Below are 27,993 nucleotides of genomic sequence, written 5' to 3' on the forward strand. Positions count from 1 at the left end.
GCCTTGCCCAGGGGCACATCGACATATGGCAGGAGGAAGCTGGAATCGAACCCACAAGACGACTACTACTACTACTGATTGCAAGACGACTACTCTTCCTACTGAGCCACAGTCGCCTCATGTACTTGCATGTAGGAAAAAAACGTGTCCTGTATGATACTGTATGTCTGTCTGCAGGATCACCCCAGCGAGTACAGTGTGAACAAGACTAGAGTGTGTATGCTTTCCCATGCAGGGAAGCGGAGGATGAGGATGCTAACTGAGAACTGGAAGTCAGAGACTGCGGCCGACCAACAGAGCTGCTTCCTGAAAACGGGAAAGAAATTGGAGGCAGGATGTGATCTGCAGCTTTCAACGCTCTCTGTGTTTTCCTGACATTCACAGGACAAGTGACATCCTCTTCCAGGGTCCTTTCTGCCTCCTCAGGTTGGATGTTTTGCCTCTCAGAAGCTGTCTGAGAAGTAGAAGGAGCAGGCTGAACATGTGAGAGATGTTTTTCTGGGACTAAAGAAGAGCTCTCCTGGAGCTTTACTGGTTTGCCGCTGATCTTGTGTGCGAGAGCTGTGATTGGTGACAAGTGTCTGGAGGGTTTTTCAGCAGACATCAAAGTGAGTGTAAGACGTGGTATTCGCCTTGGTTTGCTGTTTGTTTGCTGTGTCTTCTGCTGAGATTGATTTCCTTTTCTATTTGCTTTCTTTTGACCTTTAGGTTGATGTTTCAGGCCTGTGGTATCACCTTTGGTCTGTTTTTGATTCCTCTTGGTTTTTCGTTTTTTCTTCTTCTTTACTCTGGTCTTATCATCCTCAACCCCAACCTCATTTTCTTCACCTTCCTTTAAGTCTCCTTTCTCTTTCTCCTTGTCCTGCTCTGAAGTTGGAGCTGGATCTTCTCCATCACCAACCTCCCATTCCTCAAGCTCCTCTTGGCTAGAGGGAGATGAAGGTTTGCTGGTGGTGGAAGAAGCTTGTTTCTTCTTGCTTTTGCCCTTTTTACCAGTTGTTGATGGCTCAGAAATTATGCCACCTAGGAGACCCTTGGCTGCTGCCCTTGCCAGCACATCCTGAACTGGTTCTACCTTAGTGGGATCGGCCTGAAAATGAAAAGACAAGACAGTCAGAATTTATGTTTATCAATTCAAACATCTTAAAACAAACATCACTACATTTATTTAAAAAAAAACACGATAGTCACCTTCCTCTACTATTAAATGCCGTTCCCTCTTTCCTGTGGGGTCATCTGGTTATGAGCTAAATGTTAATGTTGTCAGTTTCCCCTTCAGCAATCATACCACTGTGGCATACCCATGTCTTGGAATTAGCCTGTGTGTCACCTGATATTTATACCCCACGGAAACAAAAAGGTCATGAATTACTAAGTGTTCCTAGAAGTCTTAAAAACTCAGTCATTTTCTACCACTTCTTAGTGGGTCATGTAGAAACTGGTGCCTATCTCCAGCAGTCTATGGGCAACACACAGGACAAACAACAACTCATACACTCATTTGCACCTAAGGCCAATTTAGGGAAACCAATCAACCTAACAGTCATGTTTTTGGACTGTGGGAGGAAGCCGGAGTACCAGGAGAGAACCCATGCATGCACAGGGAGAACATGCAAACTCCATGCAGAAAGACCCCTGGATGGGAGTTGAACCCATGACCTTCTTGCTGCAAGGCAACAGTGCTGCCAACTGCATCACCATTCAGCTGTCTTAAAAAGCAAATCAACAAATGAAAATACATGTAGCTGAAACACTTTTAATTAAATTTTGGGATACTTTAATGTGAATTAGGAGATTTTAGGGGGGAAAACATTCAGCCACTGAATAAATTTACCAAAATTAAATATTTTTTTCTAATAAGATTATTTTTAAGATAATATTAACATACTTTAAAGTTATTTAAAAAAAAGTTTACTAGTAAAGCTCGAAATAAATATGATAGTTACTGTATTTTAGTACAATTACTTTATTTAAATTTTAACGTTTCAAATGTATTCCTCATATTTTTCCAGTGATATGCTCCCGGCTGGGACAGACATTCGCTTCAACCTCAGGTCGTTTATTGCTTGGGACCACAGAGTTGATCCCAGCCAACATATGTATGTGGGCCCCAAATGGATTTTGTTCTGACTGGATGGGTCTTTAATGTGCGTGGGCTCACAATAGGTTTATTGAATGGGACCCACTTGGGTTGACTAAAAACAGTCTGCATTGGCAAAACCAGTCAGGATGCAGGTCTGTGCTTGGTCTCAAATGGGTATTTTAGAAAATGTGTTCAAATCACAGAACACAACTGGGACCCATGTGGGTTCCACACATGACCCATCAACCTTTGTCAACTGCATAGGCAACTAACAAGGTACGATTATGCAACCTGCAGACAATCCCTTATGGGGCCAATTTTCCCAGTTTCCATCCATATGGGCCCCATATGTACAGTAAATGGTGGGTGGGATGCTTTCTTCAGCTATTACATCCAGATTTCTTCTTTCTATGTGTGTCTCTGGGTAGCAGGGAACAATTCCAAATGTGAATGTAACAACATCTACAACTCTGATGGGGTTTTACCATCTGGAAAGTGAATGCTAATGCATTAAGACATGCTTATTAAACTTTCAAATTACTTCGCTGGTCCGCTCCACCTGCCTGTGGCTGTCAGAGAGACAGAGCTAAAATTAAAATAAAAGAACTCTTGTAACAAGTGAAACATGTTAGGGATGAGAACAGAAGGCGCTGGAATCCTGGTAAGCAGGAAATAATTAGGTTGTTAAATAACAATCTAGCCTGTTTAATATTTCTGCTTTACCATGAGAATTTCTTGCTTCTTCTTTTGGGGTTTTGAGTCCCCTCCTCATGTGCAAACGTTTTATATCACTAACATCCTGTGGTTTGCGTGCTGATGCTGTTTTTTTCCTGAATTTCCAGCAGCGCTTTTCAATTGGATTCAAATCCAGGGACTGAGATGGAGATTCTTAGAAACTTCCTCTTTGTGGACATGAATGCAGCGCTGCAGGATATGAAATTATTGCTTGTTCAGACCTTGACCTGCTTGAATGCAGTTGCTGATATTGGTATGAGTGACGATGTCTGCACGGACATTTTCAGTCGGCCTTTACAGTGCCTCACAAAAGCATTAATACCCTGTTGAAGGTTCTTGCATTTTTCCCTATTATTTATGGCATTACAGTCAACAGTAAGAAAATGCAACTTCAATGAATTTGTAGGGCGACGGTGGCTCAGGTGTCAGGTGTTCATCGTGTTACTGGTGGGTTGCTGGTTCAAACCCACTCAGTCAGTCTCAGTCATTTTGTCCTTGAGCAAGACACTTCACACTCCTTGCCTGCTGATGGTTGTCAGAGCACCCAGTGGTGGCAATTGTATGGCAGCACCTCTTCTGTCAGTCTTTAGTCTCTTATTTATAGTGCATTGCAAAAGTATTCATGCCCCTTGAACTTTCTCACATTGCATCACATTGCAATCATAAACTTCAGTGTATTTTTTATTTTATTATATTTATATGTGATTTGCCAACTCAAAGTAGCACATGGTTCCTAATTGAAAAAAAAACTGACAGATGGGTTTCAAAATGTTTTGCAATTGAATGTTAGAAAGGTGTGGTGTACATATGTATTCAGATGTACAGGGGTTGGACAATGAAACTGAAACACCGGTCATTTTAGTGTGGGAGGTTTCATGGCTAAATTGGACCAGCCTGGTAACCAGTCTTCATTGATTGCACATTGCACCAATAAGAGCAGAGTGTGAAGGTTCAATTAGCAGGGTAAGAGCACAGTTTTGCTCAAAATATTGAAATGCACACAACATTATGGGTGACATACCAGTGTTCAAAAGAGGACAAATTGTTGGTGCACGTCTTGCTGGCGCATCTGTGACCAAGACAGCAAGTCTTTGTGATGTATCAAGAGCCACGGTATCCAGGGTAATGTCAGCATACCACCAAGAAGGACGAACCACATCCAACAGGATTAACTGTGGACGCAAGAGGAAGCTGTCTGAAAGGGATGTTCGGGTGCTAACCCGGATTGTATCCAAAAAACATAAAACCACGGCTGCCCAAATCACGTCAGAATTAAATGTGCTTCTCAACTCTCCTGTTTCCACCAGAACTGTCCGTCAGGAGCTCCACAGGGTCAATATACATGGCTGGGCTGCTATAACCAAACCTTTGGTCACTCATGCCAATGCCAAACGTCGGTTTCAATGGTGCAAGGAGCACAAATCTTGGGCTGTGGACAATGTGAAACATGTATTGTTCTCTGATGAGTCCACCTTTACTGGTTTCCCCACATCCAGGAGAGTTACAGTGTGGAGAAGCCCCAAAGAAGCATACCACCCAGACTGTTGCATGCCCAGAGTGAAGCATGGGGGTGGATCAGTGATGGTTTGGGCTGCCATATCATGGCACTCCCTTGGCCCAATACTTGTGCTAGATGGGCGCGTCACTGCCAAGGACTACCGAACCATTCTTGAGGACCATGTGCATCCAATGGTTCAAACATTGTATCCTGAAGGCGATGCCGTGTATCAGGATGACAATGCACCAATACACACAGCAAGACTGGTGAAAGATTGGTTTGATGAACATGAAAGTGAAGTTGGACATCTCCCATGGCCTGCACAGTCACCAGATCTAAATATTATTGAGCCACTTTGGGGTGTTTTGGAGGAGCGAGTCAGGAAACGTTTTCCTCCACCAGTATCACGTAGTGACCTGGCCACTATCCTGCAAGAAGAATGGCTTAAAATCCCTCTGACCACTGTGCAGGACTTGTATATGTCATTCCCAAGACGAATTGACGCTGTATTGGCCACAAAAGGAGGCCCTACACCATACTAATAAATTATTGTGGTCTGAAGCCAGGTGTTTCAGTTTCATTGTCCAACCCCTGTATGTAGAGTTAAATACAGGACAATCCTGGTTGGAGCGAAGGATTCACCTTCTCAGGTCTGAGGGACTGTTTGTTTGATACCTGTCCATTAATATTTCCCTACCTGTCAACTTTGATTCCAGATCCACTCTTTTCCATTTAAAAAAGCAACTCATCAATATCTTGGAAGGACTTTTTGTTGAGGAATCTGCTCTGACACAAGGAGGTCACCTGCTTCTTCCTACGATGTGCCTGAAATGCCACGACAAGGCACTTAAAAAAAAAAAGTGGATGCTACATTTTTAAGATTTTTATTTGTCTCAGCAAAGGTATATTCATCAAATAGTTTTAATGTGAGGTAGATTCAGTAGTACATACATTTTCCAGCACTTATTACCAACATTTATCACATCTTTAAATTCCTGGGTTGTCCTCTGTGCCTTCAATGCAGTTTTTTTCATGGCTTCTGGGGATCAAAGCAGCTGCATCTCATTTCCTACTGTGGTACTTGTCTCGTTTTATGAGGGAAGAGAAAAGGGAAAAAAAAGAAGGGGACATGCAGATGAAGTAATACAGTGATGCATCGGGTAGAAGGAGAGAAAAATGCCCCAGAATAATCAATTTAGTTTTGCTCTGAGGCACTCAAATGTATCACGGGTTCAAGAATATTTTGTCCTCAACTCGTCTCTTTTTTTTTATTGAGTATTGAAACAGTACTGCAGTGTTTCCACGGTACTGCACTCTGCAATTGTGTGTGTGTGTGTGTTTGCACACCAACGAACTGACTGACCTCCCAGCAGATAGTAAAAGAGTGCAGCCTCAGCACCTTTCAAAGGTCTTGTTGCAAAGTAATCAAACGCAGACACACTCGCACTGATATAAATTCTCCAGCACACCAAACACACACCACCTCTGTTCCCTTCCATCTCCGGCACAACATTCACCTCTGCATTTTTTCACTTTCCATATGTCCCACTTTCTCTGACCTCTGTCTCTCACCTGGCGCGACAGCCTGGCTACAAAGCAGCCATTGGTGAACTGAGAAGGATGGAGCCTGAAGAACTTGGAGTCTGTTTCATCTCCTGATGTGGAATCATTAGGGAAAATTGGACCGCTCACCCTGAGAGAGAAATTGGGCAAGATTTAATCAATTTGGCCACCTTCTGTAGGTTCAGAATATTGTTACTAAGTCACTGTTTTCAGGTCTGGTCCTGTGGTACAAAAACATTTGCATTTAAGACACCATACAGGAGAATACTCAAGTATCACATAAAACAGCCTAAAAATACAATGCTTTGTAAAAGTATCCATGCTCCTTGAAGTTTTTGAAAATTTGTTAAATCACAACCATAAACTCCATGTCTTTTAGAACCCCCCTTTGATGCAATAACACCTGCAAGTCCTCTGGTTGTGTCTCTACCAGCTTTGCACATCTAGAGACTGAAGTGTTGGTCACTCTTCTTTGCCAGATTGCTCATATTAAATCAGACTGAATAGAGAGAATCTGTGGACAGCAGTTTTCAAGTCTTGTCACAGATTTCTTAATTTGATTGAGGTCTGGACTTTGACCGAACAATTGTAACACATGAATTTGATCCTAAGCAGCAGTGTCCAAAGTGTTGCCTGAGGGTCATTTGTGGCACTTGGAAGAATTTTGTGAAGCCTACGACCGCAGCTCAAGAATGGTGCAGATTTGGCCCTCCAGCAAATGGAGCTGATGAGAATGGGACACTTTTTGAAATATTTTAGGATGAGACAAATTTAATCTACTTGCAAATTTAATCTACTTAAATAGATAATGTAATGTACAAGATAAAGTGTTCTTTTATTAGCCATGTTTTTTTATTTCATGTTAATATCATTGTAATTAAGGTGACTTTTTACTCAAACACAGACTTGAACACACCATTCGTTAAACACCAGCAGAACACGTTCTTCCTGATATTTGTTGTTTCCCCTACATGACTCGTGCCAAACGGCAAATGTCTTTCTTTTACAATGTATTTTCTTCTTACTGAGGTTAAATTACACAATGGGATCAGATCTGCATAGGAAGCATCTTTTAACCATTCACCTAAATCAAAGGTAGCTTAAGAACTCATATTGTAATCTGTTTACTATTTCCCCTCAAATCTACTACCAATACTATGTCAACACTGTCTCCATCATTTAACAAAAGCTCATGTTTTCTCATTAAAATGTGTTGTCTTGGCTCTTGTCAAGTAGACTAACTGAAACAAAATAGCTACTGAGCTTTGAGAATGGACCCAAACAAAGACAGCAAAGGAGTGTTGTTCCGTGTTGTATTATGACATCTCTACGCTGTGTTTCTATTAAGAATGGCAATGCACTGCTTGCCATTCTTCATTGAAAAAAAAATACTATTAGTAAAAATTATAAATAGTGCTCTAGCACCACTTTCCTACACATCTGCCATGATGTCATTTGTAGTGTGATCTACTGCCAAAATAGGCTAACAAGGATTATTTTGGATATATATAAATATTCGGTTTCGTGAGCACTGCGTCTCGGAGACACCACATTTACAGCATATGTCACAGCAATGGGCCAATAATAAAGCTACTTAATCTCATGCTGCACTATGCAGGTGCTTGGTCTGCATTAATGAATATTCCCTAACTTCAACATAGCAAACTCAGGGGGTGGCTGTAACAGGCAGTGAGGTTGAACCCCATTTCTAAATATTTCAGACAATTATTTGTCCACTTGTGGGGTTTCATAGACTGTTTTAGTCTACTAAACCTTAGCCTAAGATGGTTTAGTGATTATAAAGTATAAACACACAAAGTGTAACGTCACTTGAAAAAGCAGTTCACTCTGTCTCTATCCCGAAGCAGATTGAAAATGTTATACGTTTCATCCCAAAACACACACCATATAAAACAGGAAAGTATTATCAATGATAAACATAGTTTATAGAAGTGAAAGAACTTAATATTTCACAGAATGCACTTCATTAATTCCAGCTTAGATTAAAATAAAACTCATTTTTAGGTACACCAAGATATGTGATAAGAAAACCGTGCGACCGCAGCTTTAATGTTTGTACCTGAAGGGCAGCAGTTTGGGGTTAGTATGGGTTTTGTCCAACACTTGTCTGACCAGCTGCTCATTTTCCTCAGGACACACTGAGCGTGTGCTGTAGACCACTGTCTGCACCTTTTGAACTAACATGAAGCAGAAATGAGAAGACCCAAAGTGCTGTAAGCACAAGGTTTTTATAATACCAATAAATGCCCTTAAGAACAGTGAACATCCTCTTTTATGAAGCATATATTTTTTGAATGCAGCATAAACTGTTCTGTTAAAATGCACAAAATGTTTGTTACCACAGTTTATACTCACAGGACAGAGCGTGGGCCAACAGTCGGGCCTGCTGGGTGGTCAGAGAGAAGATTTTGCTTTTGGAAACAGAGCCGTGGGATAAATCTGGGAGTAGATTCCAGTCTGTTAACAAAATGTTTGACAACTTCAGTTGAACAGAACCTGTTGTTTATGAAAGCAAGAAATATTTCTGAATTTAACTGTTGTAGCTTCTTCATTCCCATCTTTAATTCAAACTATCTCAGTATGTCATCACATGGCCTTGTATCCTCTCTGCTGACTTCTGACAGAAAGTTGACTTTTCCTTTCCAGTTCCTGTGTTTGGCCTATAGCTCCTGACATGTAAATTCATTTATGTGCCACAATTTGAGAAATATGTGAAAAAGGTGTTGTAGAAAGAAAATATACGCAAAGCAGTGGTGAACTCAGCAACAAGTTGCTAAAGAATGATGACAATTAATGTGAGAGTCCGCAATCAGACATCAATGCAAAACACAATGGCCACTCATGATGAAAATATTGATGGCAAAATCCTTAACTCTAGTATTAGTTTATAAAGGGAAGATTCATTTAGCGATTTGTCCGTTGAGGAAAAGGAATTTTGGAGAAATGTTGTCGGAGAGTGGTTGTAGCTTAGAGACCTAACAAACCGGCACTCTATGATTAGCCCAATCTGCCAGTAATTTCCCAAAGTCCATTTCGTATTTGTGAGGGTTTAACTGAACAGCCGGAATTTAGACAATAAAACACTATTCCAAGTCCAATATTTGTAGCTCAAACTCTGTGTTCAGTTTTTCTAAGAGAACTGGTCCGTTGGCAATAAAAACTCAGTTCAAGCTAATTCTGCACATGTGGTTGTGGGAAAGGATGTCAAAATACAGTTTCAAACTGAGTATATAAATGCAAAAATATTTTGGCTTTGTCTGTCAAAACTATGATGATATTTGCCTTTTAAGATCAGACGGTAAATGTTTGAAACGTATACCTCCGTGTTCACTGTGCATAGTGGTGACCGGGTCATTGAGGGCAGAGGACGAACACTGAGGCAACACTATGATGACCTTTAGTCTCCGCACAGCATTGTTCCACTCAGCCAGACTGCAGAAAGCTTCTGACAGGACTTTGACATCTACAACAGAATGTGGGCAAACATCAAAAATGTATTTAATTCAGAAAAAGACAGAAGCAATGTTACATTTTCAGTAGATTCATTAGTTACTTAATCTCTATGCTTAGGAGGCTAAATGTGTTAATAACTGACTAATATTTAGTTATTCTGAGACTTATTTGGCATTGGGTGTTATGAAACTTTCAGGCTAACAATAGAGTAGGTTTTGGCAACATGATATGCAGGTTTCAAATGCAAGTTAAGCTTCAGACTTCATTATCCCCCTGTCGCATTAAGCTGTTGGTTATACCCATGGGTCCACAGCTTTTTGTCTGATGTACTCCCACAGAGTTGGTGACCCTGCCAGAGGACAACCTCCTCTTGTACTGGTCTTAGTCATTAAAGCTTTGTTATTTGTAAAACGCTGAATCAGAAAAACCAAAACACAAATTTACAGAAGAAGAGCTGCAAAATGATTAGATCAAAATAAATGCACTGGGCTTTATAGAACTAGAGGCTGTCATAAAGATCCAAATTAAGCTGGTCGTCATCAGAATTCATCTTGTTTTTTCTGATGTTGTTTCAAAGTGTTTCTCTGGACTTGACTGCAACATATTCAGTCCTGACCATTTTCAAATTTTTTGTTTATAAAGGCGCTAACACTGATATATGAGTACTTGCATCATGAAAGAGCCCTAAAGTCAAGGAATGAAATTACTTATCAAGAACCGATTTCAAACTCGTTTTGTACTTCAATACCAGCAGATACAATAGCTTCAATGACAAAACCTAATCAATGATAATTGACAAAAAAACACAGTGAGAAAAGCAAAAAATAAATATTTAGCTCCAGCATGGGGTTACCCCATTAGCTGTTTGCTGAAAACTTGACATAAAGTAGATGATTACTGAAGAACAATGTATCTCTCAGGTTATGTGTCTGTTTTGTATTTTTTTTTCTTATATGTTAACAAAGTGACTTTGAGGGCTGCACGGTTATACAGTTGTTAACACTGTTGACTTGCAGCTAGAAGGTCCTGGGTTCGAATCCCAGCCTGGGGTGTTTCTTTGTGAGTTTGCATGTTCTCCCTGTGCATGTGTGGGTTCTCTCCTACTTCCTCCCACGGTCCAAAAACATGACTGTTAGGTTAATTGGTCTCTCCAAATATCCCTTAGGTATTAGTGTGTGCGTGCATGTTGCCCTGTGATGGACCGGTGACCTATTCAGGGTGTACTCTGCCTCTCGCCCAATTACAGCTGGAGATAGGCACCAAATTTCCTGTTACCTTGCACTGAAAAGCAGCTATAGATGGATGGATGACAGTGACTTTGAGAACCTGTTCATCTTCTGTAATAAATAAAATAAGAATTTAAAAAACTGCATTTTGTGTTTACTCAGGTTATCTTTGTCTGATAATTTGTTTGACGATCTGAAACATTTGAGTGTGACCAGAGAGCAAAAACAGAGAATATTTGTAAGTAAGCCAATACTTTCTCACAACAATGAACTGAGGCATGTAAATTAGATCTGTTTTGTAAAGTACCTTGAGATGACATTTGCTGTGAAATGGTGCTTTATTTATAAACTGAATTAAACTGAATTGTTTCTCACTTTTGATATCCATCTGTGAGAACAGCTCCTTCATCTCTTCTGTCTGTGAGGCTGTGTGATCAGTGCCGCACACCAGCACGCGGCACGAGCAAGCAGCGGCTGCAACAGCTACATGAGCCACAGTCAGAGCAGAAAAGGAGCCCACCACCAGGACGTCACTTTTATCAAACAGGAGGGGCTGTAACACGCTAACCGCCACACACACACTTCTGTCCTACGAAGACAAAATGTCACACACTGATTTACACACACGTGTTATTCTTACAGAGATGTTATGCTTTTCTATTTTTACCTATTCAGCCTTACAGGATGAAGTTCTGCTTAATCCAGGTTTATTTAGCGACAGAAATTAAATCCAACAAATTTAAAGTTAACCTTTAACCTAGAGAAATGTAGAACATCAAACATTTGGCATGTTAGTCAACTTTCTTTTAGGAGGATCCCTTTGCTTGTTGCGATCTAAATACATTGTAACGTAAATTAGCCTAGAGTAATACTTTGGCCATAAATCACCTCTGGAGTAGTCCACAGGTTTATCAGCAGCAGACAGCACATACAGGGACCTTTTGAACTAATCAAATTCTTTGTGATACCCATCCTGGTATGCATTGACTTGTGCCTCTGAATTTTACATCATTTAGGTAGTGGGTAATATTTTTATTTTTAATTTTCCACTCAAAAAGAGTGCATTTTTATACTCTTTTATACTTTTGTTCTGCAAGAACACATCTTGTGCACACTTCTACCTGTATGTTCAGCATATGTGTGCTAGTGAGGATGCTGCTCTGAAGAGGTATACGCAGACTCTGGGAGAAAATAAGCGTATCTGTACAGAGGGGATCCTTGGAAAATGTTGAATTCGTGAGGTCAGCCACGTTTTTTACTTCACTCAGTTTAGCACTTCGTAACACTTCACACATCTCATCAAGACTGTGAAGAAGAGGAGAAAAGCACTGTTAGTTTTAAATCGAGTCACACACACCGGTACTTAATGAACATGGTGTAAAACAAATAAAGCAATCTTCCTGGCCAACGGCTCAACAGCAGAACAGACAGATCTATTTCCTCTGATGAAGTCTACTGACTAATAAACTCCAATAAACAGTCAGTGTGTCTTTAGTTTAATGATAAAACACACTACATGCAAATGCAGAGATTTGTAAAAAGTCCTTAGATAGTGTTCATCATTAATTTTAACATTGTCTCACACTGACATTCTTAGAAAAATCAGGCTTTTAATTTGATTCCATGTATAAATAGGAAAAAACATTCCCACGTTAAGGTTAAAAAAACAGTTTTCAACAAAATTCTAGTACTGTTACTGGAAGTTATTGGCTATTGTAAAATTCCCTTTAAAACCAAATGTAACTGAAGCATTATATTCATGTTTAATTTAGTCTTTTCAGTTTCAGTTGAACTTTTACTTCTGTAGAGGTCAAGTGTCAGGGTGGTTTCCGGGCTTTGTTAACCAGGCTGGTGGCAGATGGGAAAAAACTGTTCTTGTGGCGTGAGGTTTTGGTCCGGATGGACCGCAGCCTCCTGCCAGAGGGGAGAGTCTCAAAGAGTCTGTGACCGGGGTGGGAGGGATCAGCCAGAATCTTCCCTGCCCGCTTCAGGGTCCTGGAGGTGTACAGTTCCTGGAGCGACAGTAGACTGCAGCCAATCACCTTCTCAGCAGACCGAATGACATGCTGCAGCCTGCCCTTATCCTTGGCTGTAGCAGCGGCGTACCAGATGGTGATGGAGGAGGTGAGGATGGACTCAATGATGGCTGTGTAGAAGTGCACCATCATAGTCTTTGGCAGGTTGAATTTCTTCAGCTGCCGCAGGAAGAACATCCTCTGCTGGGCTTTCTTGATGAGGGAGCTGATGTTTGGCTCCCACTTGAGATCCTGGGAGATGATGGTTCCCAGGAAGCGGAAAGATTCCACAGTGTCAATTGTGGAGTCACAGAGGGTGATGGGGGCAGGTGGGGCTGGGTTCTGCCTGAAGTCCACAACCATCTCCACTGTCTTTAGAGCGTTGAGCTCAAGGTTGTTCTGGCTGCACCAGTCCAACAGATGGTCCACCTCCCATCTGTACGCGGACTCGTCACCATCAGAGATGAGTCCGATCAGGGTGGTGTCGTCCGCAAACTTCAGAAGCTTGACAGACTGGTGACTGGAGGTGCAGCTGTTGGTGTACAGGGAGAAGAGCAGAGGAGAGAGAACACAGCCTTGGGGGGAACCGGTGCTGATGGTCAGGGAGTCAGAGACGTGCTTCCACAGCCTCACGCGCTGCTTCCTGTCAGACAGGAAGTCAGTTATCCACCTACAGGTGGAGTCGGGCACACTCAGCTGGGAGAGCTTCTCCTGGAGCAGAGCTGGGACGATGGTGTTGAAGGCAGAGCTGAAATCCACAAACAGGATCCTGGCGTAGGTTCCTGTGGAGTCCAGGTGCCGGAGGATGAAGTGAAGGGCTAGGTTGACTGCATCATCTACAGACCTGTTGGCTCTGTAGGCAAACTGCAGGGGGTCCAGGAGGGGGTCGGTGATGTCTTTTAGGTGTGAGAGCACAAGGCGCTCAAAGGACTTCATCACCACAGAGGTCAGGGCGACGGGTCTGAAGTCATTAAGCCCTGTGGTCCTTGGCTTCTTGGGAACAGGGACGATGGTGGAGGACTTGAAGCAGGCTGGCACATGACATGTCTCCAGTGAGGTGTTAAAAATGTCTGTGAAGACTGGAGACAGCTGATCAGCGCAGTGCTTCAGGCTGGCTGGTGAGACAGAATCCGGACCAGCAGCTTTCCGGGGGTTCTGTCTCCTGAAGAGTTTGTTGACGTCCCTCTCCTGGATGGAAAGAGCCGTCCTCGGCGTGGGTAGGGGGCTGGTGGGGGGGAACTTCAGGGTGGGGGTTGGAGGTGCCAAGGCCCCTCTTGAGGTTGGAGAGATGGGGGTGGTGGATTGTGGCTGCAGCTGTTGGGGGGCGTCGTGGGGGATGGTTGCAGGACTGTCCCTTTGTCTTTCAAAGCGGCAGTAGAACTCGTTCAGGTTGTTGGCGAGGCGTCGGTCGTTGATGGAGTGGGGGGCTTTCGGCTTGTAGTTGGTGATTTGCTTGAGCCCTTTCCAGACAGACGCAGAGTCGTTGGCTGAGAACTGGTTTTGGAGCTTCTCAGAGTACAGTCGTTTGGCCTCTTTCACTGCCTTGCCAAACTTGTACTTAGCCTCTCTGTATATGTCTTTGTCCCCACTCCTGAAGGCCTTTTCCTTATCCAGTCTTAACCTTCTGAGTTTGGCTGTGAACCAGGGTTTGTCGTTGTTGTAACTCACCCTGGTGCATGATGGTACACATCTGTCCTCACAGAAGCTGATGTAGGAAGTCACAGCCTCTGTGTACTCGTCCAGACTGTTGGTAGTAGTCCTGAACACATCCCAGTCTGTACAGCCTAAACACGCCTGGAGATTCTCCACAGCCTCACTGCTCCACTTCCTTGTCGTCCTCACAACAGGTTTGCAGAGCTTTAGTTTCTGCCTGTATGCAGGAATCAGGTGGACCATGATGTGGTCGGATTGGCCCAGTGCAGCACGTGGGACGGCGTGATAAGCGTCTCTGATGGTGGTGTAACAGTGATCCAGAATGTTGTCCTCTCTGGTCGGACATTTTATAAACTGTCTATATTTGGGGAGTTCGTGGGTGAGATTACCTTTGTTAAAGTCGCCAACGACGATAACTAAGGAGTCCGGATTGGTCCGCTCCACACTCAGTATCTGGTCGGCGAGCATGCGCTGTGCGACCTGCACGTTAGCCTGCGGCGGGATGTAAACACCGACCAGGATGAACGAAGCGAACTCAAGGGGGGAATAGAAAGGCTTACAGTTTATGATGAAGGCTTCCAGGTCTGGAGAACAGTGCTGCTGAATCACTGTCACGTCGTTGCACCAACCACTGTTGAGGTAAAAACAGATTCCTCCACCTTTCGCTTTGCCGGAGAGTTTAATGTCTCTGTCCGCTCTGTAGAGCTGGAATCCTGCCAGCTGCAGCACAGAGTCCGGTATTAATCCACACAGCCACGTCTCCGTGAAGCACAAAACTGCCGATGAATAAAAGTCCCTATTTTTCCCCAACAGCAGTTGTAGTTCCTCAATTTTGTTGGGAAGTGAGCGCACGTTAGAGAGAAATATTCCAGGTAACGGTGTTCGTAGTCCACGCTGGCGAAGACGTACCAGCACCCCAGTCCGTTTCCCTCTCTTCCGGCGTTTCACCGCGTGAACAAAGGTGAGCAGAACCTTTGACCAGAATGTCCAAATATTCCAGAGCAGTAGGTAGAAAAGTGGGAAATAACTCCTCTGGTGTAGTAGCCCTGATGTTCATGAGTTCTTCTCTGGTGAGAGAGCTCCGGGTACCATCACAGAAGACCGTTTTAAAGCAAAAAACAAAACAAAACAATGCGCACCAACACGCCGAGGCGACCATCTGCGGCGCCATCTTAGACACAATTATTTCTTAACATGTTTACCTACTGAAAAAATTACTCAAAGGGTACTTATTAAAGGCATTTAGTCTATTTTAAGGCTGTTTACACACCTTTACCCTGGAATTCCATTGAATTTCTCTGCCTGTTACTTTGTTCTCAAACACAAGGAAAACTTTGTAATCTTTGACTGTCAACTTCTATTGAGTGCATAATTTTCACAGTATTTGCTCTCTTGAATTATGTCAGCAAAAATAAACCAAAGTGCAAAAGAAACAAACCTGTACCTGGTGTGTGAAGTGTTGACCCATGCATAAAGCAGTAGGGATTTGGCCCTGTGCTCTTTAGCTCTGAGGGAAACAGATAGAAAACGGGAGACGCTACGCAGGTTGTGTTTCACCCTGAAGCGAGCCAGAGATGCTGCCAGCTTGGTCTTCCACCTGTAACAAATACACAACACCATAACAATTAAATTAAATTAAATTAAATTCCTCCCACAGTCCAAAACATGACTGTTAGGTTAATTAGTCTCTCTAAATTGCCCTTAGGTGTGAATGAGTGTGTCCATGGCTGTTTGTCCTGTGTGACTCTGTGTTGCCCTGCGATGGACTGGTGACCTGTCCAGGGTACCCCGCCTCTCGCCTATAGACTGCTGGAGATAGGCACCAGCTCCCTTGTGACCCATTATGGTGTAAACGGTATAGAAAATGAATGAATTCAATTAAATTCTAAAATACTTTATTAATCCCAAAAGGAAATTAAATGTTGTTGTAGCTCATATTATGCAAGTTTCTTCAAAGAGCCATTGTACAGTAGATGCTGATGGCTGTGGGCATTAGGATATCCTGTAGTGGTCTGTCTTACAGCACACTGTTGTTGTACAACAGTCTCATAAAGAGGATGCTCAGGGTTCTCCATAATGTTCTTAATTTTATGAAGAATCCTTCTTTGCACAATAATCTCCAGATGTTTCAGAGGAGTCTGCAGAACAGAGCCAGCTTTCTTGAGCTCTTTCAAGTCCATGGCTCTGACGCTACTACCCCAGCAGATGATGGCAGGAGTCTGTTTTGTACTGGAAGTCTGAGGGGTACAGAGGGAAAAGGAATGGTGAGAGTACAGTCCCCTGTGGTGCTCCTGTGCTGCTGACTACCTGGTTAGACTCACAACCCTTCAGTCTCACAAACTGTGGTCTGTTTGTCAGGTAGTCTTTGATCCAGGAGATTGTTGAGGCCTCCACCTGAGCGTTCTGGAGTTTCTGACAAAGCAAATCAGGTTGGATTGTATTAAATGCACTGGAGAAATCAAAGAACATGATCCTCACAGTGCTACTGGCTTTGTCCAGATGACAGTGGGTTTGTTGAAGCAGGTGTATGATGGCATCTTCAACTCCAACTCCACAGCAATGAGCAAACTGAAAAGGGTCCTGATAGATCATTGTTTGCTTATCCAGGTGGGCTAGGTGAGTCTCTCTGGGACCTTCGTGATGTGGGATGTCAGGGCAACAGGTCTATAGTCATTGGGACTGATGGGTGAGTTTTCTTTGGTACTGGAACAAGACAGGTGCTCTTCCACAACACTTGAACCTTGTTCTGGGCCAGGCTAAGGTTGAAGAGGTGCTGCAGAATCCCACAGAGCTGCTCTGCACAGGCCTTCAGGACTCTGAACACAATCTGGACCTGCAGCCTTATTCTGATTCAGTCTCTCCAGTTGCATCTTCACCTGACTTCTTGAGACACACAAGTGGAAGGTGGAGGCAAAGAGAGCATCAGCATCTTCTGATTTGGTTGAAGGCAAACATGTAGAAGCAGAAGGGTCCATTTCTGAAGTGGAAGAAAAAACATTTAAGCTGTGGGTCAAAGGAAGATGGAATGTCTGTTTGGCTGTGAGCAGGAGAGGAGGATGCGAAGCTTGTTTCTGAACTGAACCTATTGACGAATGTGTTTAGTTCATTGGCTCTGTCCAGACCTCCATCGGTCTGATCATCTTTCCACTTGTAGCCTGTGATCTTCTTCATCCCTGTCCACACATCTCTGATATTGTTTTGCTGGAGCTTGTTCTCCAACTTCTTCTTGTACACCTCCTTGCTGTCTCTTATCTTAACTTCAAGTTGCTTCTGTATAATCCTCAATAATTCCTGTCTCCCTCTCTGACGAGTCTTTTTCTTGTTAAGCTGGTCCTTCAGGTCACTGGTGATCCAGGGTTTGTTATTGGGGAAGCATCTCATGGTTCTGGTGGGGATGGTGTTATCCACTCAGTTTATATAGTCTGTTTCACACTCAGTCATGGCATTGATGTCCTCTCCATGTGGCTGGCACAGTGCGTCCCAGTCTGAAGCCTCAAAGCAACCTTGCAGAGCTTCTTGAGCTTCCTGTGACCATCTTCTCACAGTTCTCTTTAATACAGGTTGCCTTTGAACAAGGAGTTTATTTTCAGGGCAGAGCAAAATAACCCCAAATTAACTGTTATATACATATTGATTTAAGATGTTAACATAACATCCCTATACTAACACCTCTGTAGGCTTTTTTCCAGGTCTCTGACTTCAGCGATAGCCTCCTGCTCTCCTTCAGTTGGACCCCGACGCAGCAGGAACTTCCTGTCCTGGAAATCAAACAGCATCACCATCGCCAACGGCAACAAATCGCTGTTCTGTAAAACACAATGCTGTTCGTTATTGATAAAGTAATGAGAATTTTTACAGTACTTATTCAGATTATTTGCAAATATTCAAAAAAATCAGCCCTGTTGGGGCTACTCTCTGGCAGTGTCGGGAATCTCTGGGGGAGCTGCAGTCTTTGCTGTGTTGGTTTGGGGTTTGACAGAACAGGCTGCTGTCAGCGCTTTTGCACCTATATTCCCTCTTCCCTAACAAAGGCAACACCTCCCAACAGAATGGTTTTGGGGTTTGGGATGATGGGGTTTTGCAGGCATTGGGGATATTTAGCTGTACTCCTTCCCTGTTTTGCTTGATCCCATCCTCTACCTCAATTTTAATGAGCGCATTGCAGACACATAGGGCTTTAGGGTTTGGGTGGGGAAGACTCTAATGCACTTTAGACATTCACATCTGCATTCATAAAAACATTTCCCATTATTACAGACACACATGCCTACACCAGGGAGTAGCATGGTGGGAAATAGACGCAGGTGGTGCAGCATGGCCCTCTTTTGCACCTGCCTGGTCCTGTAGTGATAACCTTTGCGACTCTGGCTTTGTCACGGGGCGGCTCCTTCTTCACTTCAGTGAAGGAGAAGTAAAAAAGGGTCATAACCATAAACCAATATAAAACATGACATTTGTGCTTGACAGATAGTAATTAGCTGATTTCACTTTTTACATGATTTCTTTTTTAAACCATTTTGCAAAAGTTTCTGTATCATTTCAGAAGTTTTATATCTTACATTTTACATAGAATAATTTTTTATTTAAATTTTTTTTCTCTCTTTCAAGGATACATTTTGCATATTTGTATTGGGAACAGAAATGCGACTCCTTGCACCTCAGGGCTTGTCCCCATCTGGTCAGGGCGAGGAAGATAAATCTGCTCCAGTGAAATCAGAAAACTGGGTGACACTTAAACTACAGAAATAATGAATGTGTGTGTGTCTACAGGTTGGAATATAGATGCCGAAGTAGAGATGTGTGCTGAATAATAAAGGGATCTGTGGTGGCTTTATAGTCTCACTTTCAGACTAACAACACCTCAGCCTATTTCACAGCATTTCCCCCATCCTTCAATAAAGTTACCATTCATACATACACACAAACATGGCTGTACACAAACAAGCTGTTTCTCTTTTATCAGTCTATGTGCTATTGCACATTGTTTTATGATGTAATTTACAATCTACAAATTGCAAAGCGTGTCATCTTCTCTCTCGTATGCATCACTTGTCACCCAAAACCAGCTAGACTACATAAGATCTGAATACAAATGGGCTTTAAACTCCATCCATGTTGGTCTCACCAGCATGATCAGAAAGTACTTCATCTGACATACACAAACCTACACATTCACAGTCAGTGAGTATTTAATCAGATTTTGGGTTGTGAACACTCAAAAGTTAAATCAGATGGGACTCACGATATGCTGAGATGTGTGAAAGCAGCTGTCAGTAATCATGGCCTCCAGTAAATCTTGGTCTAGGAGGGAAAAACAGTAGTTATTACATAGCAACTAAAATAAATACTAGTTTACTCACCTTTTAAAATTAAAGTAAAACAACTAACAACAAATATGAACTCAAAGCCTACAGAGCTCAAACACTGGTTTACCATTCATCAGGAACTCAGTGGCCTCTACAAGGATAATTCAGTGAAAACTGCCATTTACCTCTATGTTATCTTTGACTCACTTTCTGCTTAAGGCTCCACAATGTTCATCTTCCAAGCTTGTGCATCTGTCTATTTCACAAAGCACTGGCAAGATTTTAGCCTATATCTCTGCTTTTATCTCTAGTAGATAAAAGCTCTCACTTTTATCAGCTCCTACTTTTTAAATTACACTTGCTGAACCTGACGACTGTCTTTGTGGCATCATTTTATTATTGCTGTTTGCTTTATGTATCGGATGCTAGGAAACAGATGATGGCAAGTGCAAAAGATGGGCTAAAAACAGAGCTAATATACAAAGCATGAACATTCAGAGTTTTAGTTCATTCCCAAAGGTTATTAGATACTTCATGCGCTGTTGTTGTAAATAAGTGGAATTTGTGTTCTTATTTCTAAGTGCATGAGATAAAATAACTTTACCAGGCTTATTTTGTTTGGAGAAGTAGCTTACATCGTCTGCAGGTTTCTGTAGGATTATGTTTGAGTAGTAAAACCTAGTTTTTTGGAATAACAAGACACCCCAGTGTACTCTGTAACAAAAATGTTGGAAACACAAAACAAATGTTTAGCTGAAACTCATTATTGTCTCCATCTGGAAAAATACTGAGGTTTTAATTAAGTTATTTTTTCATATTTTCCTGTTTAATCAACTTTAAAAGAATCTATTTTCACTTACATTTTCTGTCCAAACAACCAGCCTCATATAAGTGCCCATGAGCACTAATAAAGCAGATTTATATTCATGTCAAATGCAGGTCTTATCACCTCCCTGCCAGACATCTGCTGTACCTCCAGCTCAAATGATTTGCACTCACATGGAGAAGTCAAACGTATGACTATATGCTATTTAATCTACAGACTCCATGTTGAAGTTGCTACTCACCAAGCAAATATTGGAGCTGACGCATACTGCAGCCAATACTTTTCATTATACAGATAAAGCTGCCAACAAAGAGGTCGTTGAGGTCAGAGGAGATGGCAATGAGGGCTTGTAAAATTAATTTCACTCTGACTTTAATTACCATGTTATTGTGTAGGTTTGTAGACTTCACCTAGAAATCCTGACGTTTATATTATCTGGAATTTCTGGCATCAGAGAAAGAAGTCTTACATTTGAGAGTGTTAAAGGCGAGCTGGTATGCTTGCTTCTGTGTGGCCTTGTCTCCACTGACGAGCGGCAGAGTGTCTGTCTTTTTTTCATATTGCAGAAGCTGATGAGATACTGGCTTCTCTCTACGAAGCTGCTGAAAGATGGCTGCTGCCTGGAGAAAGACCTGATCTGATGGAGGGCAGACTGAAGATGAAGGGATAGAGAAGAAAACAACTGTGAGATAGTGGAATGGAAGGGTTTGGAAATGTTCGAGTGGATCAATGGGGAAAGAATGAAGGCAGTGTGAGGGATCATGCCAACTTGGAAAAGTAATAACATTCCAACCACAAACTTCAAAGTACAGTCAAGTGGAAAAAGGGACCATTTACAACAGACTGTTTTTGTTTCTTTCTATTTTTTTTTTACAATTTTGGACAATAAAAACTGAAAGTTTTTTCAGAAAAATCAAAAAAAAAAAAGGCTTTTCGGGTTAAATTAGGAATAAATTAGATAACACCAGATTGATTCCCACTTAAAATTACAAAATTACACACAAGCGTATGAGGAGCACATGAATACATCACCGCTACTCAGCATTTTGAAGGTTTGCTCTGTGTGAACCTTACACATTAAATGGTGTTGGGTCCTGATTGCAGAAGTGACAGAGAACACAGAGATGGAAAGAGCTGCCTCAGACCTTCAGGAAGAAGATTTTCCATCTTATATGTTTGGAAGGAGATTTAAGGAGGTCTCAAAAGAAATAAGTAATACATTACTTATTAGGGTGTATGGTGTCCTAATTTGTTTCCTTCAATAAAATCATTTTTTACTTCTTTTGATAAATGAGTAAAACATTTTATTTATTGTTACTTACAAGTAATTAAATAATTGACCTTTACAAAGAAAAATGAGAAATAGATTAGATATCAGTATGCAATATTTCTTTTTAAATAACTTTTATGGCGAATCTTAATTTATTTCACACGATTGTAGTTGTCATTTTTTTGTGACAAACAGAAAGTGCATAATTGTTAATTGTTCATTACACAAAATCCCAATTAAATAGACTGAAGTTTTAGTCATCCAAAAATCAGCTCGGGAGATGTAAATACTATTGCAAGGCACTGTGAAGGTTACGCAGTCCTGTTGGTGGAATAATACAGTTTGTTCAGTTGTCCAATGTTACAAAAGTGTACACTAAAAAGGCTGAAAGTTGAACTTCAGGATAAAGTTTCACTTTGCTTTGTTTTTCCTCCATCTTACGCTCACAGATTAGCTAGCTGACTGCAACCTGAGGCCACACATATATCTGCCTCTTTCAGTAGCCAACAAAGCACCTACCTTTTGTTTTATTGCTGCCTTTTCATCATATGACCGATGAGAGTACAAACAGACTTGTTTTCCAGATTAATGACAAACTCAGGCTACAAATACAGGTCCTTCTCAAAATATTAGCATATTGTGATAAAGTTCATTATTTTCCATAATGTCATGATGAAAATTTAACATTCATATATTTTAGATTCATTGCACACTAACTGAAATATTTCAAGTCTTTTATTGTCTTAATACGGATGATTTTGGCATACAGCTCATGAAAACCCAAAATTCCTATCTCACAAAATTAGCATATCATTAAAAGGGTCTCTAAACGAGCTATGAACCTAATCATCTGAATCAACGAGTTAACTCTAAACACCTGCAAAAGATTCCTGAGGCCTTTAAAACTCCCAGCCTGGTTCATCACTCAAAACCCCAATCATGGGTAAGACTGCCGACATGACTGCTGTCCAGAAGGCCACTATTGACACCCTCAAGCAAGAGGGTAAGACACAGAAAGAAATTTCCGAACGAATAGGCTGTTCCCAGAGTGCTGTATAAAGGCACCTCAGTGGGAAGTCTGTGGGAAGGAAAAAGTGTGGCAGAAAACGCTGCACAACGAGAAGAGGTGACCGAACCCTGAGGAAGATTGTGGAGAAGGGCCGATTCCAGACCTTGGGGGACCTGCGGAAGCAGTGGACTGAGTCTGGAGTAGAAACATCCAGAGCCACCGTGCACAGGTGTGTGCAGGAAATGGGCTACAGGTGCCGCATTCCCCAGGTCAAGCCACTTTTGAACCAGAAACAGCGGCAGAAGCGCCTGACCTGGGCTACAGAGAAGCAGCACTGGACTGTTGCTCAGTGGTCCAAAGTACTTTTTTCGGATGAAAGCAAATTCTGCATGTCATTCGGAAATCAAGGTGCCAGAGTCTGGAGGAAGACTGGGGAGAAGGAAATGCCAAAATGCCAGAAGTCCAGTGTCAAGTACCCACAGTCAGTGATGGTCTGGGGTGCCAGTGTCAGCTGCTGGTGTTGGTCCACTGTGTTTTATCAAGGGCAGGGTCAATGCAGCTAGCTATCAGGAGATTTTGGAGCACTTCATGCTTCCATCTGCTGAAAAGCTTTATGGAGATGAAGATTTCATTTTTCAGCATGACCTGGCACCTGCTCACAGTGCCAAAACCACTGGTAAATGGTTTACTGACCATGGTATCACTGTGCTCAATTGGCCTGCCAACTCTCCTGACCTGAACCCCATAGAGAATCTGTGGGATATTGTGAAGAGAACGTTGAGAGACTCAAGACCCAACACTCTGGATGAGCTAAAGGCCGCTATCGAAGCATCCTGGGCCTCCATAAGACCTCAGCAGTGCCACAGGCTGATTGCCTCCATGCCACGCCGCATTGAAGCAGTCATTTCTGCAAAAGGATTCCCGACCAAGTATTGAGTGCATAACTGTACATGATTATTTGAAGGTTGACGTTTTTTGTATTAAAAACACTTTTCTTTTATTGGTCGGATGAAATATGCTAATTTTGTGAGATAGGAATTTTGGGTTTTCATGAGCTGTATGCCAAAATCATCCGTATTAAGACAATAAAAGACCTGAAATATTTCAGTTAGTGTGCAATGAATCTAAAATATATGAATGTTAAATTTTCATCATGACATTATGGAAAATAATGAACTTTATCACAATATGCTAATATTTTGAGAAGGACCTGTACATTTTGCAGCACGCTTTTTATATGCACAAACATACATGCACATTTGGTACATTTTTTAAACCATCTTCTTCAGTTGCACATTGCTTTGAATCGGAGATTGCTAATTTTTAATAACTGTGTGAATTATCATGCTTCCATTTTACCTGTCACTTTGCTGCTGGCACACCAGAATTTCCCCACTGGGGGACAATCAAGGATAATTCTACTCTATTCTATCCTATTTTAACACATTTCATTGATTAAATTCAGATTCTGGATTCAATCTCACCTGAGCCAAGAGACAATGAGTGAAGACGAGGCAGAGAGGAGAGCAGCTGCTTGGTAATCTGATGGCCTTGCTCTTGATGAGAGATGATAATCGCCTTCTCTGTGTCAGAGCTCATATTTACATCCCCTCTGGAGCCATCTGTACAGTAACACAGGAGAAACAGTGTGCCAACGTCTGCTGCTCACGTTACAGATAATGATCGGCTCCGAAAAACTAAACACGTGTCAGGAACTGCTGAGAACAGCTTTCAGTTATCTGCTCAACAATTATGCTTTTTCTGCTTCATTCTCCTGTTGGAATCAATAAAAAGAACAAGCATCTAAATAAAAGCAATCAGCATTAGGGTACAGAGCTACAAATGTAAATAAGATCCACTGAATAAGGCTGGGCTGACATGTGATCCACCCTCTGTATGCCTGTCAGTGTGAGACAGTGCTGCTGTAGGCACAGTCTAAAAATCTTCAAACTTATTGACCTTTTCCACATTTTGTCACATTGCAAACAAAAACCTAAATTAATTTTCAGGGACTTTATGCTACAGACCAACACAAGTATGGTATAATTGTTAAGTGGATGGAAAATTATGCTTGGTTTATAATGTTTCTTTTATCAATGCAAATCAAATTTGTTTTCAGCCCCCAAGTCAATATTTTATTTATCTACCTTCCACTGCAATTGCAACTACAAGTCTTTTGGAGTCCACCAGGTTTACACATTTAGAGAAATTGTTGCTCATTTATGCTTGCAAAAAGGCTCAGGCTCAGTCATATTGGATGGAGAGCCTTTTTGAATTAATCAGTAATTTCCGAGTTTTGCAACACATTTTCCTTAAGACTTTTGTTTTTTTTGTCTGAAATTTGATCAGACACACAAAGATCTGCTTCAATGCAAACATTTCCACTGAATTATAGGATCATTGTTCTGCTGGAAGGTGAACATCCCCCCAAGTCTTCTGCAGGATTGTCCTGTCTCATCATCTCTGATTACCTTGCCTGTCACTGCTAAAGAAAGGCATCTCCATGGCATGATGCTGCCACCACCATGTTTTACTGAGTAGATGGTGAGTTCAGGGTAATGTCCAATGCTAGTTTTCCACCAAACTTATTGTTTTGAATACAAGCCATTTTAATTTCATATGGGCGGAGTGCCCTTTCCATGTGCTTGCTGTGTCTCCTACATTGCAAACATGACTCCTAATGACCTTCTATCAACAATGGCGTTCGACTTGCCAAACGTCTACACAGGACAGATTTGTGGAGTGCAAGACTGACAACAGGACATGACACAATTATTAGAGCTCCTCCAGAGTCACCATGGGTCTTTTGACTTCTTCTCTAATTAATTATTTTGCTCCATGTATGAGTTTTAGTTGGACTGCCATGTATTGGTAGGTTTTCATCCGTTTTCAGATAAAGGATTAAACAGTGCCACAAGATGTTCAAAGTTTTTGATATCATTTTATACCTTTACAACTTTCTCCCTGATCGGTCTTCTATTTCCCTTGCTCTTCATGATGCTGTTTGTTTACAGTAGATCTATTTAGCATGAGACTAAAATACACACAAGTGGGCACAGGTAACTTGAAATAACTGGTTGCACTGCATTTTATTTGGGGATGTCACAGTAAAGCGGCTGAATACAGATGCATGCCACACTTTTTAGATTTTATTTTTATAAAGATTTTGAAAACCATGTCACCTTTTGCTTCCATTGCAGAATTATGCACCACTTTGCATTTGTCTATCACAGAGCAGTGGCGAAGCCAGAAAGGTTTTATTAGGGTGGCCAGATTGAGACTATTGCTCACTGAGGGGTGGCCAAAAATTGATTTTAGGTTTCTTTTTGCAATTCTTTTTGCTTCATTTTTATTGTTATTTAAAAGTAGAATAAAGAGAGGGGAAAGACATGCAGCACTATTATAATTGTGCTGGTGGTTGAGAGCTTTATTGCTGCCACCATCTGTTTTGGAGGGGAACTGCTTGTTCTTGGGGTGGCCGCAGAGGTGGCCAAAGATTGGCTTATGGTGGCCATGGCTGCCCCTGGCCACCCCCTGGCTCCACCCCTGTCACAGGGGTGTCCAATGTGTGGACTGGGGGCCATTTGTTGCCCCTGGACTGATTGTGTGTGGCCCCTGACTGTAATTCAAGAATGTTACAAATTTGGCCCACCAGCACAGGTGGTTGATGCAGGTGGCGACTTTTTTTTGCAGGCAAAATTATTAACAACATTAAAATATTCATGGAAAATATTAAGTACAGCACAAAGTAATTGTCTTTTAATAACCACACTATCCAGTGACTTTTACTCAAAAGCTGACCTTGGTGCACTCAAATCTGCTTTAAATTTATTAGACTTGGCTAAATAAAGCAAGCGTTTTTTTAAAGGAAGAGTGAACCAAATCCTGTTCTTATTGCTGAGAATAGTCTAATGTTATTTTCTACTTTTTTCAATCAAATCCAGAAGAATTTGCAAACTTTTAATCAGGGAGACTTGCAAAACCATTTTACGATTTTGGAAAGCAACGATTTATAAATTTTTCTCTTACAAAAAAAAAAAAAAATCAGACTATATTGTTTGTCTAAATAAAGTTTATTGTCAGTCAGTGATTTTCTACCGCTTCTTCCATAGTGGGTCACGGGGAAGCTGGTGCCTTTCTCCAGCAGTCTATGGGCGGTGGGCAGGGTACACCCTGGACAGGTCGCCAGTCCATCGCAGGGCAACACACATACAACCATGCACACACTCATTCATACAACTAAGGGCAATTTAGAGAGACCAATTAACCTAACAGGCATGTCTTTGGACTGTGGAAGGAAGCCGGAATACCTGGCGAGAACCCACGCATGCACGGGGAGAACATGCAAACTCCATGAAGAAAGACCCCTGGCCGGGAATCGAACCCAGGAACAGTGCTACCAACTGCGCCACCATGCAGCCCTAAGGTTTATTGTTAATATTGTTAATTCTTAAAATAATTCTTTGTGATTTTATTTTGTTTACTATATTTTTGGCCCACATCTATTTTTTAAGTTGACGATTTTGGCCCACGTGACAAAAAGTTTGGACACCTCTGGTCTGTCACATCAACTCCTAACATAATAAATATAATATTTTTGGCTGCACCATGACAAAGCGTTAAAAGTTTCCAGGTGATGGAATACTTTTCAAGACACTATATGTAATGTATGTAACTAGGCTCCTCATGATACAATTGAGCAGATAAAGTTGCATGAATAAATGAAGGGCTGCTGTCTGACCCTGAACAAAGGCTCATCTCTAATCCACCTGCTTGACTAATCTGTGTGCCGACTTACTCTAACTGTTACATTAAAACAAGTCAAACAGGCAAATATGTGTAAATGTCTGCATCCAAATCCCAACTAGATTTTCTTTTATATAAAGAAGTGCAGGAACCACTAGTCTCTAATTAAACAAGGGGTAGTGGAAGCAAACAAAGACAGAGTATAATCCGCTTTTACTGTAGACCTCCCTGTTATTTCATAAACTAGAGCAGTAAGAGATGCATGACATACACAATAAGACCAGGTTAGTATCCGCTGAATGAATCCGTGACAGTCAGGCCACAGTGATTTAATGAGTGTCAGTCACTTCGCTTCACACTCCACAGACCAAAACTTAAGGTCCTATAAAGATGTGCAGCCCGAAAGAAAAGCCATCAGCAGCTGAGAGTAATAATCTGTACAGAGTGTGATGTGCTGTTTAAATTAATGTTGCCGGTCTTACCGTTGTCACTCAGAAGCTGCCTTGTAGAAATAGAAACAACACTCATCTTCACAAAAAAAAGGCAGCTTAAACAAGAGCCCAGAAAACTGCTGCTTCCTGCCCTGAGT

General features: G+C 41.8%; 1 protein-coding gene across 1 annotated transcript; it reads right to left on the reverse strand.

The window, feature by feature from the left end:
- Positions 1–25: 25 nt before the first annotated feature.
- On the reverse strand, positions 26–27,993 carry LOC124868809 (putative methyltransferase NSUN7). Its single transcript, XM_047366409.1, has 13 exons — positions 27,887–27,993; positions 24,143–24,280; positions 20,849–21,031; positions 19,490–19,548; positions 17,917–18,053; positions 15,692–15,844; positions 11,701–11,884; positions 10,955–11,168; positions 9,220–9,363; positions 8,256–8,357; positions 7,960–8,077; positions 5,889–6,009; positions 26–1,090 (listed from the first exon to the last, which is right to left on the reverse strand). The coding sequence occupies exons 1-13, from the start codon at positions 27,930–27,932 to the stop codon at positions 209–211; spliced, it is 2,481 nt and encodes an 826-aa protein (XP_047222365.1). The 5' UTR covers positions 27,933–27,993; the 3' UTR covers positions 26–208.

The sequence above is a fragment of the Girardinichthys multiradiatus genome, chromosome 5 (assembly GCF_021462225.1).
Source record: "Girardinichthys multiradiatus isolate DD_20200921_A chromosome 5, DD_fGirMul_XY1, whole genome shotgun sequence".
Lineage (NCBI taxonomy): Eukaryota > Metazoa > Chordata > Actinopteri > Cyprinodontiformes > Goodeidae > Girardinichthys > Girardinichthys multiradiatus.